This window comes from Trichoderma evansii (assembly GCF_050947405.1).
Source record: "Trichoderma evansii strain SZMC 28006 chromosome Unknown GGI43scaffold_17, whole genome shotgun sequence".
Classification (NCBI taxonomy): Eukaryota; Fungi; Ascomycota; class Sordariomycetes; order Hypocreales; family Hypocreaceae; genus Trichoderma; species Trichoderma evansii.
In genome coordinates, this window is record NW_028145189.1 from 299,110 (window position 1) to 316,765 (window position 17,656).

The 17,656-nt window shown below is 51.6% G+C and overlaps 5 protein-coding genes across 5 annotated transcripts; all 5 read left to right on the forward strand.

The window, feature by feature from the left end:
* Positions 1 to 5,462: 5,462 nt before the first annotated feature.
* GGI43DRAFT_116271 (uncharacterized protein) lies at positions 5,463 to 6,247 on the forward strand. Its single transcript, XM_083198982.1, has 2 exons — positions 5,463 to 5,582; positions 5,741 to 6,247. Exon 2 carries the CDS (start codon positions 5,765 to 5,767, stop codon positions 6,128 to 6,130), a length of 366 nt encoding a protein of 121 aa, XP_083058305.1. The 5' UTR covers positions 5,463 to 5,582; positions 5,741 to 5,764; the 3' UTR covers positions 6,131 to 6,247.
* Positions 6,248 to 6,899: 652 nt separating this feature from the next.
* GGI43DRAFT_116227 (uncharacterized protein) lies at positions 6,900 to 7,968 on the forward strand. The gene has a single exon (XM_083198981.1). It carries the CDS (start codon positions 7,121 to 7,123, stop codon positions 7,739 to 7,741), a length of 621 nt encoding a protein of 206 aa, XP_083058306.1. The 5' UTR covers positions 6,900 to 7,120; the 3' UTR covers positions 7,742 to 7,968.
* Positions 7,969 to 14,555: 6,587 nt separating this feature from the next.
* On the forward strand, positions 14,556 to 15,968 carry GGI43DRAFT_116325 (coiled-coil domain-containing protein 124). The gene is made up of 3 exons (XM_083198983.1): positions 14,556 to 14,595; positions 14,782 to 15,023; positions 15,191 to 15,968. Exons 2-3 carry the CDS (start codon positions 14,869 to 14,871, stop codon positions 15,696 to 15,698), a joined length of 663 nt encoding a protein of 220 aa, XP_083058307.1. The 5' UTR covers positions 14,556 to 14,595; positions 14,782 to 14,868; the 3' UTR covers positions 15,699 to 15,968.
* On the forward strand, positions 15,780 to 16,314 carry GGI43DRAFT_116364 (uncharacterized protein). The gene has a single exon (XM_083198984.1). It carries the CDS (start codon positions 15,861 to 15,863, stop codon positions 16,170 to 16,172), a length of 312 nt encoding a protein of 103 aa, XP_083058308.1. The 5' UTR covers positions 15,780 to 15,860; the 3' UTR covers positions 16,173 to 16,314.
* GGI43DRAFT_385926 (ubiquitin-conjugating enzyme/RWD-like protein) lies at positions 16,238 to 17,544 on the forward strand (the record flags this gene model as incomplete). The annotated part of the gene is made up of 4 exons (XM_083203723.1): positions 16,238 to 16,299; positions 16,398 to 16,492; positions 16,614 to 17,389; positions 17,464 to 17,544. 4 exons carry the CDS (start codon positions 16,238 to 16,240, stop codon positions 17,542 to 17,544), a joined length of 1,014 nt encoding a protein of 337 aa, XP_083058309.1.
* Between the last annotated feature and the right edge of the window lie 112 nt (positions 17,545 to 17,656).

Sequence of the window (17,656 nt, forward strand, 5' to 3'; positions counted from 1 at the left end):
GTCCGGTGAAGGCGGGAGATATATGTAGTAGTCGGAGCACCAGGAGAGACAGAGGCTATCGGGGCTTATATGGTCCAAAGTCATTGTCTCTCCGCTAACAACAAGTTGAGCGGTGACGCGCGCCGAGAAAGAACACCTAAAACAGAGTTGGAAGAACCAGGCTAGGGATTCGCCTTGTACAAGCATTTCAATACCCCCGGCAAGGGCAATTTTTCTAGTGGGCTGGGGTGCCGCTTGAGGCTGCTGTCTCTCGAGTCAGCGGTAGACACCTGTACCTTGGGGTGTCCCTAAAAATGGATATCTCTGAGATCGGGATGGTGTGGCATTTTGACTGACAGGCATAGCCTAGCAAGGCGAAAAGAAGCCAGGGCCAGGATCTGGTTAAGACCCAACCAGACCAGGCAGGGGGCCGGATAGTGGATACACCTAGGAGGGTGGTGATGCTGCTGCTGCTGCTGCTGCTATAGGTACAGCACTGTAGACAAAAAATCAGCGGCATGCGAGGAGTGTGTTCTGAGAGGGGTGGAGGACAAAAATCCTTCGGAATCGAAGGAAGAAGAGAAATTCTGCTGTAAAACGGCAAATTCGCACAAAATGGAGATAGAGAGGAGATAAAGAAAAGGCCGGGGGGCAGAGAGGGAAAGAAGGGAGAATGGGAAAAAAGAAATGAAAGAAAAAAAAATCTCTTTCCAGACGCGATTGGCGACAACAGCACGCTTTTTCAGCGTTGAGGCTGCTGCGGTGCACGCAACTGCTGCAGCCGGCTCGCCGTATTGCACACCGTATTTTTCAGGCCTCAGCCTGCGTAACCTCCCAAAAACAAAACCGCAAAATAGATCAAAATCAAAATCAATCTACACTCTTGAGGCTCAGATGCCATCGTGACGTCCATTCCCTAGCCAGCGGTACCTCCCGACTTTGTTGCAATTCGTCACCAACACCAAATGTTGTGAGAACTTCTGAGGCCGCGGTTGCTAGCTACTTTTCTCAGCGCCTTATACTGTAAGGTAAGAGGGGCGTGAAAAGGCTAGCTATCAATAGGGGGTGAGCAGGGAGAACAAAGTGAGTGTAGTGCAATTTTTCATCAGGTACGAGCACTGGTCCGACAATAATAGCAAGCGGCTAGCTGGTTGGCCGTTTATTCTTTGGACTGACAGTAGCGGCTTGTCGTCCGCTACCGTTTTCTACTGATGTCGTCTGAACTGGTACAAGGCAGCGGTGGCCCTTTTTCTTTTTACGACCAAGCCAGCGGTCAGAAATTCAGGATAGAGCAGACGCTTAGGACGTTGCTCGACTTCGCACGGCCAAGTGATTCGTGTGCGTCGCTGTCGTTCGACCAGGCCATCGCTCTCTCGTGATAAGTTGAGCGGATGGCTGCAGAGGTCGCACGGCCGCTGTTGGTTGCTATATTAAAATGCTATTATGCCAAGCTTGAGAGACACGCCGAAATTCGGTGCCATAATCTCCCGAGTGCAATTTGAGCTGGGCAAGCACAGGGAGATACGCCTCTCCCTCATCATCGCTATAGGCCATGGTCCGATGCGGACCATCACAGCACCCGAGATCTCTTGTCCGGGAGCTGGCACAACATATGCTTAATGTGGCCCTACGTGTACTCGAACATTATCTATGCTCTACAATGGTCTACCAGTGGACCAACTAAACCTTTCTCAACAGGCAGAGGCGAGAGACATGCAGAAATGTCTCTACACCGTACCACTATTGTGTAGACTGTTACAGAAAGCGCCTCTTTGGCCTACCGCATCTATCTGATGTGCTAGCCTAGCATGCAGGTCTCATGTAAGTACGAAGTAGGCGCAAAGTTATGTATGCGCACGCACCCTCGAGCTGCAAGCTAGTCCTAGCAGTACAACTGATGCCACCTAGAAGAATCCCGCGTTCTTCTCTTGCTCAGTCGCCGTCGCACTCTTTTCTACCATAAATACAAATAACCTGGAATACTTGTAGGGAGGCAGCAAAGTGCGGTGCGGCTCCTAATGTTCCCCTGACCCTGACGTCGTAGGATGCGCCATCACTTTGGTATCTCAGAACCATATGGCTAACATGTCTTAGCCCTTATGGTTGGTGTCACAGTTGTATCGCTTGACCACGCGAATGGCAGATGGGCGAGGGGACGAGGCCGCTATGCGTTGGCTCGGCCCGTTGGACGCCTTGCAATAAAATATTTGCCCAACCTCACAGCACAGAGCGATGCTATTCTCGAGCACTACTGTATACTAGCAGCTCGTGCCATCGACCACTAGCTAACTAACGGCGACCGGTGTGGCGGCAGGCTGCATGTAAGTCAAGCTGTTGCAAGTGGACATGCTACAGTATACATGTACAAGGACCTAAGAATGTGGGTGGATGTCTGATGTGTGACGTACGAGCTCAAGCGTACTCCGTACTGGCGGTAAGGTGCTAATGCTAATTACCCACGCCTAGTACCTACTCTAATTATTTCACGATGTACGGAGGAGCATCACAGCCTGGTCGAGACTCACCAACACCCACGGCCTGTGTGGGGCCGGTGAAGCTGTATGTCTCGTCACAATCCTGTCTCGCCAGGTATACAGGGTGTAGTGAACGGAGGGGGGGGGAGAAAAAGGAAAGAAAAAAAAAAGAGCTGTAGACAGGCCCAGGTACCGTGCTGAGATCCCTACCACTATTAAGGATTTTATCGTCTCTAACAAAGGACAGCCAGGGAATGTGCAGCCTGCGGGCTGTTTGCTCAGCGGGCTACCGCCGCGCCGGGGGAGAGGAGATGCACTTATGGATGGGCCCATCTATCACAGCCAGCCAAAGAGGACATTACATCTCACCAACCGGCCATGTCCCGTCTCTCATGCTGCACGGCGCCTCCTGGTCATCAGCAAGGCATATCGCGCGTATCTCTGAAAGGAAACCGACTTTGAGTGGTCGATGGACAGCAGCTTAGCGACACGCCCGGCCGCTACAGAGCACATGATGCCATGCTGCGTATGAGTGCATACATATATGCGGAAGTAAAGAGACAGAGGCCTGTCAAGCACTCTTTTCAGCCTTCTTTTCTCCCCTCCCTCCCAAGCTACCCCGGCCAGTACAGGCATGAGCCACCAGGCGCCATTGGTCAGAAATGCAATCGTATACACGGCATTTCAGCCGTACCCTCGATACACAGCGAAGTCATGATCTGACAGCGCTGCTGCGGCTTCATGACATCGGGAGACCAGGCGGAGAACCGTCCAAGCAAGCGTCCGACGGCAGAACGGCGTCAATATTCCCTCATTGTCTCCTGCGTACTTATTAATCACATCGGGGGTGTCATCCATTCCTAGGTTGCACCGTCCTGGACCTGCCACAGTAAAGTGTCCAAGGTCAGCTGACAGGCCTGCTGATCCAGCCAGCGGCATGCCAACAACGGTTCGCAGAGTGAAAGGAAGCGCCATGCCCAGTGGTGTATGCCATCTCGCAGCGCGGCCCAATTGTACGCTTGGGAACCTATTTAGGGGAAATGGTTCCACGGCATCAGTGCGAGAGAGAGTGGTTCGGCAACGCCGCTTTCCAAATTTGACTAGGGAGGGAACTGATGTCATTGTGGAAATTACTGGGTTGCTGCTATGGCCGTGCACAGCAAGCATTGTAGAGTCGACGAGACTGGTCCAAGGGAGAGCTGCGACAGGCTGCGTCAATACCGCCTGTATTTTCAGCTTGTGCCTGTGTCCGTGCCCAACTTCCGTCCTGCACTCATAGCGGTCTCAATCTGCAATATGATGTAGGCGCAGGTTTGAGACTGTCGCATAAGAGTGGTGCCATAGTGTCCAGCCCACCTACCAGGGACGGCTTGTGTAACTCGGTCCTGGAGCCAGCTATGCGGGCACTCGGGTTCAGGGTATGCGGCGCCTCTTGTCCCTGGTAGTAAAGCCCAGAGACAACATACGGTGAAGGAATGAAGAAGGAGGCTGAGAGAGGCAAGAAGAAAAATTTTGAGATCAGCAATGACCAATATTCCGATATGCTAGGCATTGCGAAAAACGCGCAGGCCACGTGGTGAGAAGGTTCCGAAATGCGTGGGGATATCTAAAAAAAACCCCAACATGTGTGTGTCAAAAGAGGGCCGGGGGAAAAAAAAGCTATTTGGAGCAGCTTTGCATTGCCCAACTACGAAGCACGCCCAAAGTCTCAGATGAGGTCCATTATCTCCACACACACCCCATTGTGATTGCCAAGACTGCCTGCGCTGCCGTCTGAGTCTTTTCACAACTACGGTGATACCACTATGACTTGAAACTACCACTTTGAACAGCCTATATTACTTATACGAGGGGCTAATAGCTCCATCAGAGGGGTATTTTAGCGCTACACCGGCTGCGGCGCGAGTACCCAGGAACTTAATGCGGAAGAAGGCAGCGAAGGAGTTTCTCTTGGAGTGTTTGGTCATTCTACCCTGAAAAAAATCCATTGTCTTGAGTGGTCGAGATGAGATTGGAACGAAGAATCTAGGTAGCGGACCTGGAGATTGCATCCAATCAGCTAATACATGCTGTAGGCGCAAGGTCAAGCACAGCATTGTACCGGCCAGACGGGCGGCAAGTTTGCTCAATCCACCAGGGTTGTTAGGCAGCTTAGCCCATGTCCGGGGACTCGATGCCGGCGAACACTACTAGTACTAGCATTCATGGTGGCTTGAGTGGTTGGAGCTAAAAGAAACGGCGGTGATGTGTTTTGCGAGCCGTGATATTTCATCGGAACTCGTAAACAACTGCAGCGATAACATAGCCAATAGGCATCAATCAACGTCAAACAACCAAGTCACAACAAGCTAGCCCCCCAATTGACGAGTGGCTGCTTCGCAAAAGGCGATGTCGGATGATAGCACATATAGCAACACTATTCACCACCTATCCGAACATCTAGCTATATGGACAATGGGCGCCACAAGGAAACAGGGTCTAATAGCCAGAGGGGGGTGTTCTTCCGCACAGGTGCTAGTAAGCAAGAAGCGTCCACCATCGTTCCAGGATCAACCACCCCTGGTTTCGACAGAGCTTTGGTCCAACGCTCCGGACCCAAAGGCCACCAGCGGCACAGGTGCCGTAATACTAGCAGTAGCTGCCGACTCCACCACAAGAGGCTCTAAAATTGTGTACTTGTGGTGTACTTTACCATTCTCCTGGGCGCGCCTCCACCAAACGCACACTGTCACCCAAGCTTTCCTCTTTTCTAGCGCAGCTAGGCTTTCGGGGCGCCAGCCCGGGACAGTGGGAAGCACAGACAAGGTTGGCCTTCCCTGTGCTATTGCTAGTAGACGGGGGCATGGTGAGCATCCGCCGTTATAGCCGCCGGTTCCATCACCGTTCTTTGCGCGGCAACGCTTCCGCCAACGCGGCGAGATAAGAGAGCGAGATGAGACCGTTTTAGCATGCAATTTGTTTCAAGCGCATTGCGCGCTGATCTAAATTCAAAAAAAATCCGCCAAAGGGTTGACCGGCTGCACGGGGTGCATATTGGTGATACCCTGTAAACTCCGTCCTTGATGATAATTGGCTACATTCAACAGTATTCCGCTTACTACGGAATGCCCAATGCTACTCTAAGGCTATGTATGTTTAGTTCTATTTCCTCACCGAGCAAAGCAAACAAGGAGCTATTCAGAGGTGTCCATGGAGTATACGAGACACGGGCTGTGCTTGTACATGCTGCGCTGGAGTACGTGGCGTCTAAGGAGCTGTGGAGATTCGTTCGTTGACAGCGGGGGGAGAAGAGGAACAGGTCATCGGTAAACATGCTTCTTTTTTCAGGCATTACGTTGGACGGCGACTACCAGCATCACCATGCTCATCGGCCCCCCCAGCGTGGCCATGGCCTTCCACGAAACCTTTTTGCTGGGCTACAGGCAAGCTTGGACCTTCAGCATCTAAGGGGCGCCCGGTGCTCAGATACGCGCCCCTTATTGCCTTGTTGGCGACCTGAGATACGGGGCACTGTTGGGTGGGAAAAATCTCTACGAAGTACCTACTCTATTACTGGTGCACACTTATACGGAGGACAAGGCCGAGTAAGCCACCCACGGGGGTCTACCCTACCAGCTTCACACATACTTCATGTGGCCGCATGTATGACATGCAGCAATTGGGGAAGCCCAGATTAACGTGCCTGGCATGAAATCGCAACGTAATAGAAATAAAGGCAAAAAAAAAAAAAAAAAAAAAAGAAACAAAATAAAACCCTAATTAGCAGGAGAAATAAGAGATGGACTCTACGGCAATATATACGTGCACCACGATAATGCTTGTCGCATGGGCCACGGGATCAATCTCTTGTCCCTCTCAGAGAACCCTTGCCACAGCTGACGGCGACTACGAATACACATACTCGTACTAGCATGCTTGGTGAGTGTCAGCACTGCTGCAATCACTCAGTCAAGAGACTATCGCCACGACGGCGCTTCTGTGTCACCCAGGATCAAAGCTCTTTCTGCTATGAGGTATTGCTGTCGGCATTGGGTAGTTATGAGAATGCAAAAGATCCCTCTCCTCGCACCACCCCTCTCCCCGTCTCGTTGACGTCTTTGCTTTTTCGAATCGAGGGCTTAGGGCTCACCGCCAGATGGATTTGCCTTTTGACACTTACTCCCCCTCGTGATCCTCCCTCATCGACTGATTTAGCAGATCCCATCTCTGGGCCCTCACTACCCTAGCAGCCTCCCACCATATTTTCTTTCGTGTCCAGCTCAGCACAGTGTCGTCATGACCAACAGCTAGTGCAGGGACCGCTACCCAATGATTCAACGCATATCAGTGCTGCCAAGGGTATCGCAATTCGGGGAGTCCTTCCGTTATGCCGGCACACTGTCCACACGTCCGGTTGAGCCAATCCGCCTCCGCCGGCGCAGTAAACTTACGACCGCCATCGGAAAGGAGCTTCTACAGAAGGGGCGGTAGAAACTTAGAAAAAAAAAAAAAATATGCCATCACTTAGCCGTAGCGCCGCATGGTGCCCCTCCCGCGGAAGTTGGCAAAGCTCGGTGGGTTCCATGCTGACGCCTCTGATTGGCAAGAGAGGGAGATGGAGGAAAAGGGGAACAGCCTAGACGAATCCATCGACCCGGCGACCGGATTCTTTTGATCTTTTGCCTAGCATGTCACTCAAATTCCAGCCGTTTCAAGTCGCTTGCCCAGCAAACCGGCTGACCGGGTCGCGGCCCCCCCTTGGGGCTACTCCTGTTGTCAGAGCTTCTCCAGTCCTTCTAATGACCGGCGCGGCCTTGTTGCCACGCTACCGCCTAGGTGCTGGCCCAAGGCAAATTGTTGAAAATTTTTCTATCGTACTGTACATACTCGTACATGCCTTCATACCCATGCTGTGCGCTATCCAGTCCCAGATTGATTACCAACATCCCGGCATCCAGTCTAAGGGACAACGAGCAATGCCGAACGTCCAACCGGTCAAGGGGGCAGCGGTAAAGGAGACGACCTTTTTTCTTTCTCTGCTTCCGACTGTAGGGAGCAAGAGAGCCCATGCGCGCATAAGGTACTCCGCACTGAGACGAGAAATTGCTATGCTGCGTGGGCGGATATCCAGGTGCCAGACGGTAGGCACCAATCCGCGCGTGCGGCTGAGTACGCTTCACCTGTTTGTGGTCTTTTTTTGCTTGGGGTTGCATAATGCGAAATCCATCTCCTGCTTGTATCAAGTGCATGGATCTGGCCTCAAACGTACGATTTGCGTTAGCCCACACCGAGAGAGACCCGCCACATGAGATGGGTAGGTACGCCGAGTTTTTTAGTTTGCTAAGCTTCAAACCTACCCCTTCGCCACTTTCAAGCAAATGAAGCCGCGTGGGGTCTTTTTGTTCCTTTCTCTTTTCTTTTTCTTCTCGAAACCTTCGAAGAGTGGGCACACTTGACTAGAACTGGACCTAGGGCGCAAACTACGGCGCTTCGTTTGGGCTGAAAAAGCTGCTAGCAAGATGCGAAGGCGCTCCAGTCGGTGAACCCACACCCGGGGAACTAAACCGTTGGGCTCCGGGCGAATGAGATGCTGTCAAGGCGATTGCCTTTATTGGCGCTAGGCGTCGGCCGGTACGGCTGCGATACCAACAAGCTGTGTATGTGTGTGGCTTGAAATTGATCGTCAAAATTGATGGGTTTTAAAAAGGTCATTGGCTTGTACCGCGCTTGACACTTCATATGCGAGAGAGGTGAGTGCGTCACATGGCCTTCCTCGTGCTACCAGGAGATGCAAGTTGCATTAGCATGCCAGCGATGAAGCGGCATTCGCTCATTCGTCGGCTAGCTGCATGGCTACCAATCGCTAAGCCTATATCCCTCCGTTACGGAGAAGGGACGCAGTGCGTTGGCATGGTTGTTGGGCATATGTGCATGCGTTATGTTGCACAGTAGTATTTCGTTGTCAAAATACTCCGGATAAGATGCTTTTCTGATATCTGTCGACCTATATTAGAAATCCATACGTCCTATTAAAGTCTCGGCATAGGTGGGATAAGCTGAGTGATAATTCGCGACAAAGATTATGATTAACTTCGAGGCTTTTTGACGAGTCGTATCCGATCCGATATTTCTAATCACCTAAACTATGTATCAGCCTTATAGTCGATCAGGGCCTCGGTTGCAACGCTTGTTACGGTAGCGGTGGCAGTAACAGCAGCAACCGGAGCTGCTGCGTTCTGCAAGCCTCAGGTCAAATCGCTCCAATCTCTACATACGAGTACGCCGACCGGTGTGGCTGTGGGGTGTGAATATACGAAACTATGTTTACTGCAATCATATTGGCGGTCTGAAATTACGTCCTATCTCGAAATACATACGCTGATGCATGCGGTGGGCTGATAATCGGTATACCTGCGTTGTTGCGACGGTAGGTCTGGGCTTCACGCAGTGACATCGGAAGACTGCCTTACCTAGGCGAATAATGCTGCCCAAATGCGCAAAGAGATGCAGTCGAGTACTTCGCAGCTGCAGCACCAAAAAAGGCTATACTTGTGCTCAACCAGATAACACACACGGAATACTATCAGCAATAGTGTGCTACTAGCGGTATACACCGAAGGAACTATTTATCCGGGGATGGAATCGTGTTTCTAATCCTCAAGGTTTGGAGATCCACAACTGGCCAGCCAGCTTGATCATGGTAGGCTATGGCGAGCGACTTGCTCATCGTGCTGCTGCTGAGGTCCTTGTCCCAATATGCCTGTTCCCAAAAAGCCGCGAAGGATTTTGCCTGGACATGGGGTACCAACAGAACTCCGTGGCTGTACTTCGTAATAGTGCTTGGCCGCCTGCAAGCCCTCCTGGCAAAGACCATTTTCAGCAACGTTAGGCTGTTGAGGGATCGACCGCCAATGCACTCTGCTTGTATGACTGGTTGCGCGGGCGTAAAAGCAAAGAGAGCCCTTGTCAACGGGGGCCAGGGGTAGGCAATAGACAGAGGTTGGCGAACTGGGTTGTGATCCTGGCCCTTGCACCTTGTCCCATTACGGAGTCACTTACTTGTAAACCTCCTCGCCTCGTGATCACAAGCGGTCACAAGGCTTGTCGGATCTCCCTATATGGTTGTTTTGTTTGGTTCCCCCCTTGAGCGCGGAAACCTGCTTCAAATGCGCATTATGAGAGAATCTGCCATCGGCTGAGGACAAGGCACAATGATGTTCGCTTGTGAGCTTGCAGGATTTGCAAACAGGCGTGGAGTTGCTCCCATCGGTATCACATCCCAAATTAGCATCTTTGAATCTGCTGTTTAGACGAAAATGGGCTGATGTGCGAACGAGGCGAATGTTCCGTATCCGCGATCTCCAACTAGAGCTCAGTTGATCTCCGAACTGATCCAGCCGGACGGCGACGGCTACGATATAGGTACCCGTACAGGTACGAGCATGACGGATGTACTTCGTACACCATACGGCGCGCCGCAGGCATTCACGACATCAATGGTACCAACAAGTACTCTGTACTGCTCCATATGTACCTACCTTGCATAAGCCTAGTTCCCATGGATGTTCTGTATGAACGCATGGAGAGCAGCCTGTAGGTTCCAGTACCACGTACTATACAACCTATCTAGGGAGGCAATGTACACCTGCAGTAGCACTCGGTACGGTGCTTGTCGGTTCTAAAGCATGCGCAAAATCCTGGGATCTGTGACGAGGATGGTGGTTTCTGGGGGCGCTGTTCATGTACAAGCATTGAAAACAGACGCATGCTCCGTATTACGGTGTTCTCCGCAGAGGCCGCTCCGTATTATCAATGAAGCGTTTTGTAAGCACGTATTCGAACGAATCATCAGAGACGGGCGGCCAGCTGCAGCATGGACCGTCAGCCGTGCTTAATTTTGGTTCGAGTTACGCTCCAGGTAGTATTGGCATACTACCTAATAGTGAGACGAGCCTCGCGAGCCTGATCTATCATTTTGCGCAGAAAAGTCGACAAGTGACGGCTGCAACAAATACAAATCATCAACAGAGGAGGCGTATGCTTGGCACGGAGCAAGGAATGCCCAATTGAGTTTGGAATATATTAGCCTTGGCAACAAATGCGAGTTCAGCTCTGCGTAGGGGTATTACTCAAGGTCAGCTGGCCAGTGGTGCCAATGCGATACGAAAGCGAGAGGTGTATCTGTTCTGATTCTGGCTCTGCTGTTTACTTGCCAACGCAATCACCAAACATGATTGTCTCGGGTAGGACGGCCACGCTGATTTTTGCTCATCTCCAGGCAGAAAATTATGGCTATTTCGTGTAGTCTCCAAGGCATCGAGTACACCGAAACAGTTCGCAGTGGCTTTTAGGCTCACCGTTTCCGTGGCCCCTGTAATGCTTTGGATATACGTTCAACCAGATTGGGCGTGAATCTGTTGGCTCGTGCCCGCAATACGACTACCCAGCTCTCAGCATACTGTATGCACAAAAGAGTAGTGATACAGAGGAAATGGCCTGAAATCCCTTCAAGTCACCCAATGATGGACTACATGGGAAGCATGCAGTGGAGCTTCTGCATCCGTTCGCAGCTCGAGTGCCTCGCTAAGCTGACCATTTATTCACCGGTGAGTGAGCCAAATGGATGCCCAGAAGTGATGCCTGTTGGCAAATCCATCTCCTCTTTGACCCCTCTTGCATGAGGAAGAGGGGGCGCTACAGCAATTTTTTGCAATAAGTACGGCGATGATCGACCTCATGCGTCGCCAGGCTGTGCTGAGCCCTGCAGGATGCCCCAAAACGGAGCAAAAGCTCAATCACACTGCTTCGCTTGTTGGCTCTAGTATGTCGGAACGCATGATCCCTACGGAGGACTCCCTATCCGATGCGATTCGCCCGTGGGATTGATTGGGTCTTGTAGTATTATCCCTGCTCAGCTGGCAGAGCAGTAGTTGGGGTAGACTATACAGTACCAAGATTCACTCGTCCATTACATGTACATATTTGTACAAGCTAGCTCCATCGGCGCGTCCCCATGCAGCCAAGCACCGATACAAGCAAAGTACTTGGGAAACCCCCAATAGATGGGATGAGTCAGAGGGAAGACGATGCAGGCCAAGCCTGTGGCTGATGCTGTATATAGCGCTCTTGGTACCTTGTTGGAGGTAACCGTCAGCTGCTCATGTGAAAACGAGAAGCTCCATAAACGCCGGAAAAGGTTCCAAGTTGGCTTGCTTGCATGACGTGACGGGCGTCTTGCCTAACCCCCAGAGCTTTGTTGGATCGATAAGAGCTGCTTGGGTAAGATCCCCACTTTGGATTTTCCTTCTTCTGCTGCTTTCACTCTCCTGTTTCTTTTTTTGGAGAGTAGGCTGTGGCAGAGCATTCCTTTTCACACATCATACATCATGTACGCGAGCTTGCTGCGGGTGTAAGACGCTAGGCTCGCCTGTGTCACACGACTTGATATTGTTAGGAAGCTGTAGCAAGCTGTGCTTTGAGGTATTTTGACCCCTCTCCAGTGAGCAAGAGCGAATATACCCGTCTCTCGAGCCTGATCGCCAGCGTGCAAGCGTTTACTGAGCTCGGCGGATATTAAACGGTGGCGCCCGGGTTCCGAACGGTATAGGCGACTTGTAATATTATACACGAGTCGTGGCAGCGCAGGGGGGCTCTCCTTGGTTTTCTCTTCCTTTTCTTGACTTCTTTATTTATTTTATTTTTTTAGTTTTTTAGTTTTTATTTTTGGTTCAGTTTTGATCTGGCACCCTCTCCGATCCCGACAGCGTGGTAGGGCATCGACTGGTAGGATCGGGCCGTGGATTATAGCGCTGGAGCCAGGATCAAAGATGGGATTGCAGTGAACAGCCACGCACCCGCGGTGAGGTAGTACTCTTACAGCTAGTTCGACACTCGTTGAGGAACGGATGTGCGGAGCACCTGGTGGTTGGGAGGCGGGTCCTGCGCGCGTGTGTGCGTGTGTTTGTTCCACAGCTGGAGGTACAAAGTAATCAGGGCTGACTCCAGGACAGACTACGACCCGTACGTGGACGCCTACACCCCCCCTGTAAACACGGCCACCGACCTGGTGTGATAACGGCAGTGAGGGCCATCAGCTGGAGAGCTCGTGTCCAGGGATCCCCCATTGTGCTGGGCGTGCAGAGTGCGCCGGCGGTAGAGTAGCACTCGCTCTCAATAGTCTCGGGCGTGTAACACGACTAGATGGCATGGCCAAGCCCAGCATCACATCCGTACAGGAACGAGGTGCCTTGTAAGCGCCCTTCTTTCCAACAGCCTTGCACAGCTTCTCCACGCACTGCTAGCAGCTTCCCCATGATATTGGGTGGTGAGCATGGAGCCAATCAGGCCGTTTGGTGGTGCTGCCATGTGAGATTTTGGATGCGAGACTTGGGGTCTACTAGGGCCCGCCCACTGGCCATCTGAAGATGCCCTTTTAGTGATGGGCGGCTGATATCCGCGGCGCCGGCGTGACGTAGGCGGCGTCAGGCGACCAAGATCTCATTGTCTCATCGTTACAGGACGCCCAAAAGGAACCATATTTTGGGCAGGGGGGCTTCTCTGCGGCTGGTGCTGTGCGGCTGGGCTGATGATTCGTGATTTGATGAGCTGCCGGGGGGTCCACTAGCGGCCCGGCCGGGGATCCACGGGGCCCTGATCCAGGTTCGACGATCAAGCCGCGAGGGATTCTGAGCGCAAGCGGCCGCTGTGTGACTTGAAGCTGGAAAGATTAGGACGCGAGGATGAGATGGCTTGAGTCCAATTCTGGGCCTCTGTCTTTTGAAACTTCTCTCCTCTGTGGATCAGGTCGTCAGGTTAGGTCAGATCAGGTCAGATTTGGCCTCGTCTTGTCTCGTCTCATGCGCTGGATGGGGGGGCCGAACTGGGCAGCAAGCCATATGCGATATCATACTACTAGCAGTAGTTCATCTTGTAAGTGTTGGTCAGCAGCAGTAGTCAGTACTGCTAGCACGATACTACTGTTTCGCCATCACTCATCACCTACTTATGCTCGCATATTTTTGCTATATGAGCATGCAGCTATCACGTAAACGCATAGATTGGCTCGATGCGCGGGAGATCTAGGCCTGACCATGCGAGAGGGAGCTGTTCGGCGCCATGCCCAAACTGAGAGGCAGGCACAAGTAGCCGCCAAGACATGGCATGGATCTCCGAGGGGCTAGCGAGCGCAGCTGGAGCTGGAGCTGGAGCTGGCCGAGTGCGGTCGAGAGCGGCTGGCCGGCCTTGTGTTGGCGAGGGTTGCACGACGGCATGACAAAAGGTAATGATGTAAACCATGGAATAAGGGAAGAAAAAAAAAAGGAGAAGTAAAACAAAGCGTACTAGAGTACCTACTATTTGGCTGTAGTTCATTCACTACCCGGGAACTAACTATACCCAATAAAGTTGGATCCTAAAAATGTTAATATAGCACATGAAATGATGCTATAATTTTTCAATAAAGGAGATTATCTCATTTTAACATAGTTATTCAATATTACACTTGAATGCATATTCCACACTTTTTTGTTGACCAAATTTGGTTGAATTGTAAAAGCAATTGTTCGAATACTTACTTGTACCTACGTCATAGTACGGAAAACTACCTATATACAAACGGGCTTATAGACCATACATCTGCTAATGCTATATCTTGCGCCGATGCACATAAGTTCCTTGTAAAATCTAAAATCTCCATCTCAAACAGCCACAACTTGCCTAGCGACACTATTGAAGGCAAACAACCTCGAAAGCTGAAGGCAGCCAAGGACGTGGGATGTTTGCCTTACGCCGATGCCTTGAAATCGCACGGACGCCACGCTAGTGGGGCTAGGACCGCCGGCAGCCATTTGTCGGCTCGTCCGCGCCGCATCCACATTCGACCTGCAACTTGCAATTCGCAGCAAACCTCATCGACTCAAGCTCCCAGCACAGGCTCCCAGCGAAAGACACTGTCGCAGAGATCCTGGAAGGCCTCTCGGATAGTTATCCCCGGATAAGCTTAGCAACCGGACGCGCACCGGAGACGCAGCGAACCAGATCAGCGCCGCCATCGCAACTCGGCCAGACCCCGATCTAGCCCTGCCAGACGAGTGGCGTTGCAGGAGACACCGTACAGGCGCTGCACAGCAAACAAACTGCAGCCAGGCGCACACCGGTCCATTCGGTCAGTGATACCTTGCAAGGCTCGATGGCCAGACGCTTCGCTGGTCCAGTAGACGGCGACAGAGCCCTCGCCATCGGCCGCGACGAACGCACACGCCCCCTCCTTTTCTCCCATTGACTCTTCCTTTAATTTCCTTTCCCTGTTTTCCATCCCGCCCCCGACTTTGGCTCATACGACTTTATGTAGACGAAAAACACCTCGATAACGCCGCCCGGCCAGGAGCCGTGAGACCCGCTTCAGCCCTGACCGGAAGAGGCCAAAACAGACGTCATAATGGCGGGCAAGAAGGCTACGGACAACAGCAAGAAGGCCGCTGGCAACGCGCGTAAGGCGGAGACCGCGGCCAAGAAGAACGCCGTCGTTGAAGCCCAGCGGGAGCAGGCAGAGGACGACAAGTGGGCTCAGGGAGCCAAGAGTAACGCAAAAAAGTACGTACGTATGTGGCGCGATGGCAGATTCTGCTGTCTGAAGTCGCCTCGCATAGCTAGCTACGTGTCCAGACCATCGCCCCCTTTTTCTCGGGCAGTCAACACGGTCCACTCTGCGCACCGCTACGGGAAATTTGTGCTCTTTGATTAACATTGGTTCTCTCTAGGGAGGCAGAGGCCGCTAAGAAAGCCGAGGCCGCAAAGAAGAAAGCTGAAAAGGACGCATTGGCTAAGGAAGAGGAGGCTAGTCTGAATGCTCGCGCAGAGCCTAAGAAATCCAAGACAGCAGTCAAGAAATCTCGGGGTCTGGACCTATCTCAGCTGGACGACGACAACAAACTCGGCGCCATTAGTGCCTCCGGTATAGACAACGCCCTGGATGCCCTATCTTTGACAACCGGTGGAGACGATTCCAAGATTGATCAACACCCGGAAAGGCGATTTGCTGCCGCTTACCACCGATATGAAGAGCGGAGGCTTGCCGAGATGAAGGCGGATGGCAGCGGCACAGGTCTCAGACTGGAGCAACGCAAGCAGAGGATCAGGAAGGAGTTTGACAAGAGCCCCGAAAACCCTTTCAACCAGGTCACTGCATCATACAACGCCTCTCGAGACGATATCAAGCAAATCAAGGCCCAGGAGGTGGGCAAGATTGAGAAGAGACTGGGGAACTAGATGTGATTGCAAACATTGCGGCTACTACTTGGATCGCCCTTGGAAAGCTAAAGATGAACGACTTTTCCCTCGTTGGATATACCTTTATAGAATAGGTTTGGCAAAAGTTGATCAGTTAACGGGATTTTTGTCTGAAACCCGGAATGGAAAACAAAAGCAATAATGTCATCTTCTCTCTACGAACGAATATTTTTTTTTTTTCTTTTTTTTTTTTTTTTGCGCTTGTGTACCTACCCCTTATTCTTGCATCCCCCTATCGCCCTAGGAAGCTCAAGAATGTTGCATTGCATTACCGCCCAGCCCCGCGATGCGAGGGTTCAACAATCAGTGACGTCTCAACCCCGCGGTGGTTTTCCAAATATTTACTATTTTCCCGGCAGAATGCCTCACCGCCTATTCTCACCGCCTACGCAACCCGGCTACCCGGGATGTCGTCCAACTCCTACGCTAGAACGTGTCGCGAATGTCATCTAGTGAAGCATGCACACCTCCTGATTGCATCCATGCGGTAGTAATTAAGGAAATTCTTGTTGGCCAACATGACTTCTCTCGATTTGGGGCATCTTCCCTCGCTGTGGCGGCAGCACTTGCTGTCGGAATTGTAAGTGTTGCGTATATGACGGGCAATTGATTGGAAGACCCGACTGTTTGGAAGTAAACAATGCTTTGACGTCAGCTAACCGCTACCCCTTATCGCAGCGCTGGATTGAAGCAAGCTTGCCCCGAGGGAGTGTTTGTCAGTCTGACTCCTGGAGAGCCGGCACTTTGGTCAGCAGTGCTTTTCGTTCGCCATGGTAAGCTTGGTGACATTCTTTTCCTCCATCTCGAAGTTGATCTTTGCCCGTTGAGGCACACTTCGTCTACTTACACCATTCCTTCTGTCTGCTTATCTTTGCTAATCCGCTCTGCTTCAAGGACCGTATGCTCCGGCTGTTCTTCGATTCCAAATTCTGTTTCCCGATGCATACCCTCGAGCTCCACCTTTGGTTACGTTCTCAACGGACATCTTCCACCCTCTCATCACTCCCTTGACGACGCACATGTACGCTGCAAGCGTTGAAAGCGATAAAAGCACCACAGAGAGACCAAAGCTGCCCCCTGGCGGCTTTAGCCTGGAGCATGGCTTTCCAGAGTGGTTTGGTGGCCCCGAAGGACCAGAAGCCGCAAGAGGCCATAATCGAAGGAGCAGTCTAGCACCATCAATATTCTCTACAAAATCGTCAAGGCGCAGAAGCTTCAAGCCGCCACCGGCTTCCGAAAAGAACTTGCCGCGGTATATGCAAACAGATCCAAAGACTATATCGACTTACTCCCTATTAAAGTACATTCGAAGCACGTTTGATAAAGCAGAAGTTCTCGATGCAGTACCTCTTTCTGCAGCTGGCAACCCAGGAGCTTGGCATGCTTGGCGTACACATAGGCGCAAACAAGAGAAAGTCGATGACAAAAAGATGTATAGACTGAGCCGACTCAGCATATTGAGCGGTGACACAACCAAAGAGTTTGGTAGCGAACGAGGAGATGTTCCCGAATCTGACGCCAAGAGTATAACGTCGTCTCAGGCCACGACGGTTCGCGAGCCTGGAGAATGGAACTGGGACGGTGTTTGGGAGGATAGAGTGAAGAAAGGAGTAGCGTCTACCTTGACTGAGTCGGTATTGTATGGCGCATCAGGAATATCCGACGATATGGTATGTTGTGCAGCGCTCCTCCACCCCGTTTGGCCGTTAAATGAGTGCTCGTATTAACCAAGACATCAATTTAGATTCATTTCCTAGCACTGGAAGAAGGAACCATTGAGGCTGTCAAGGGAAATCTGCGTCGAACTCTAGATGCCTCGGCATGAGCTCTTCGATTTTGCCAGTCCCTTCGTCTCGTTTTCAAATAAGCAACGCCCCTTTACGCAATACCAAACGTTATGTTTTCAGAATGAGTCTTAATTACTCGCATTATAGCGT

Bases quoted from the DNA above. Each gene is read 5' to 3' on its own strand.
- GGI43DRAFT_116271 (XM_083198982.1), top strand. From the start codon at position 5,765: ATGCTTCTTTTTTCAGGCATTACGTTGGACGGCGACTACCAGCATCAC.
- GGI43DRAFT_116227 (XM_083198981.1), top strand. From the start codon at position 7,121: ATGTCACTCAAATTCCAGCCGTTTCAAGTCGCTTGCCCAGCAAACCGG.
- GGI43DRAFT_116325 (XM_083198983.1), top strand. From the start codon at position 14,869: ATGGCGGGCAAGAAGGCTACGGACAACAGCAAGAAGGCCGCTGGCAAC. The intron at 15,024-15,190 runs GTACGTACGTAT...GGTTCTCTCTAG, and splicing joins GCCAAGAGTAACGCAAAAAA to GGAGGCAGAGGCCGCTAAGA.
- GGI43DRAFT_116364 (XM_083198984.1), top strand. From the start codon at position 15,861: ATGTCATCTTCTCTCTACGAACGAATATTTTTTTTTTTTCTTTTTTTT.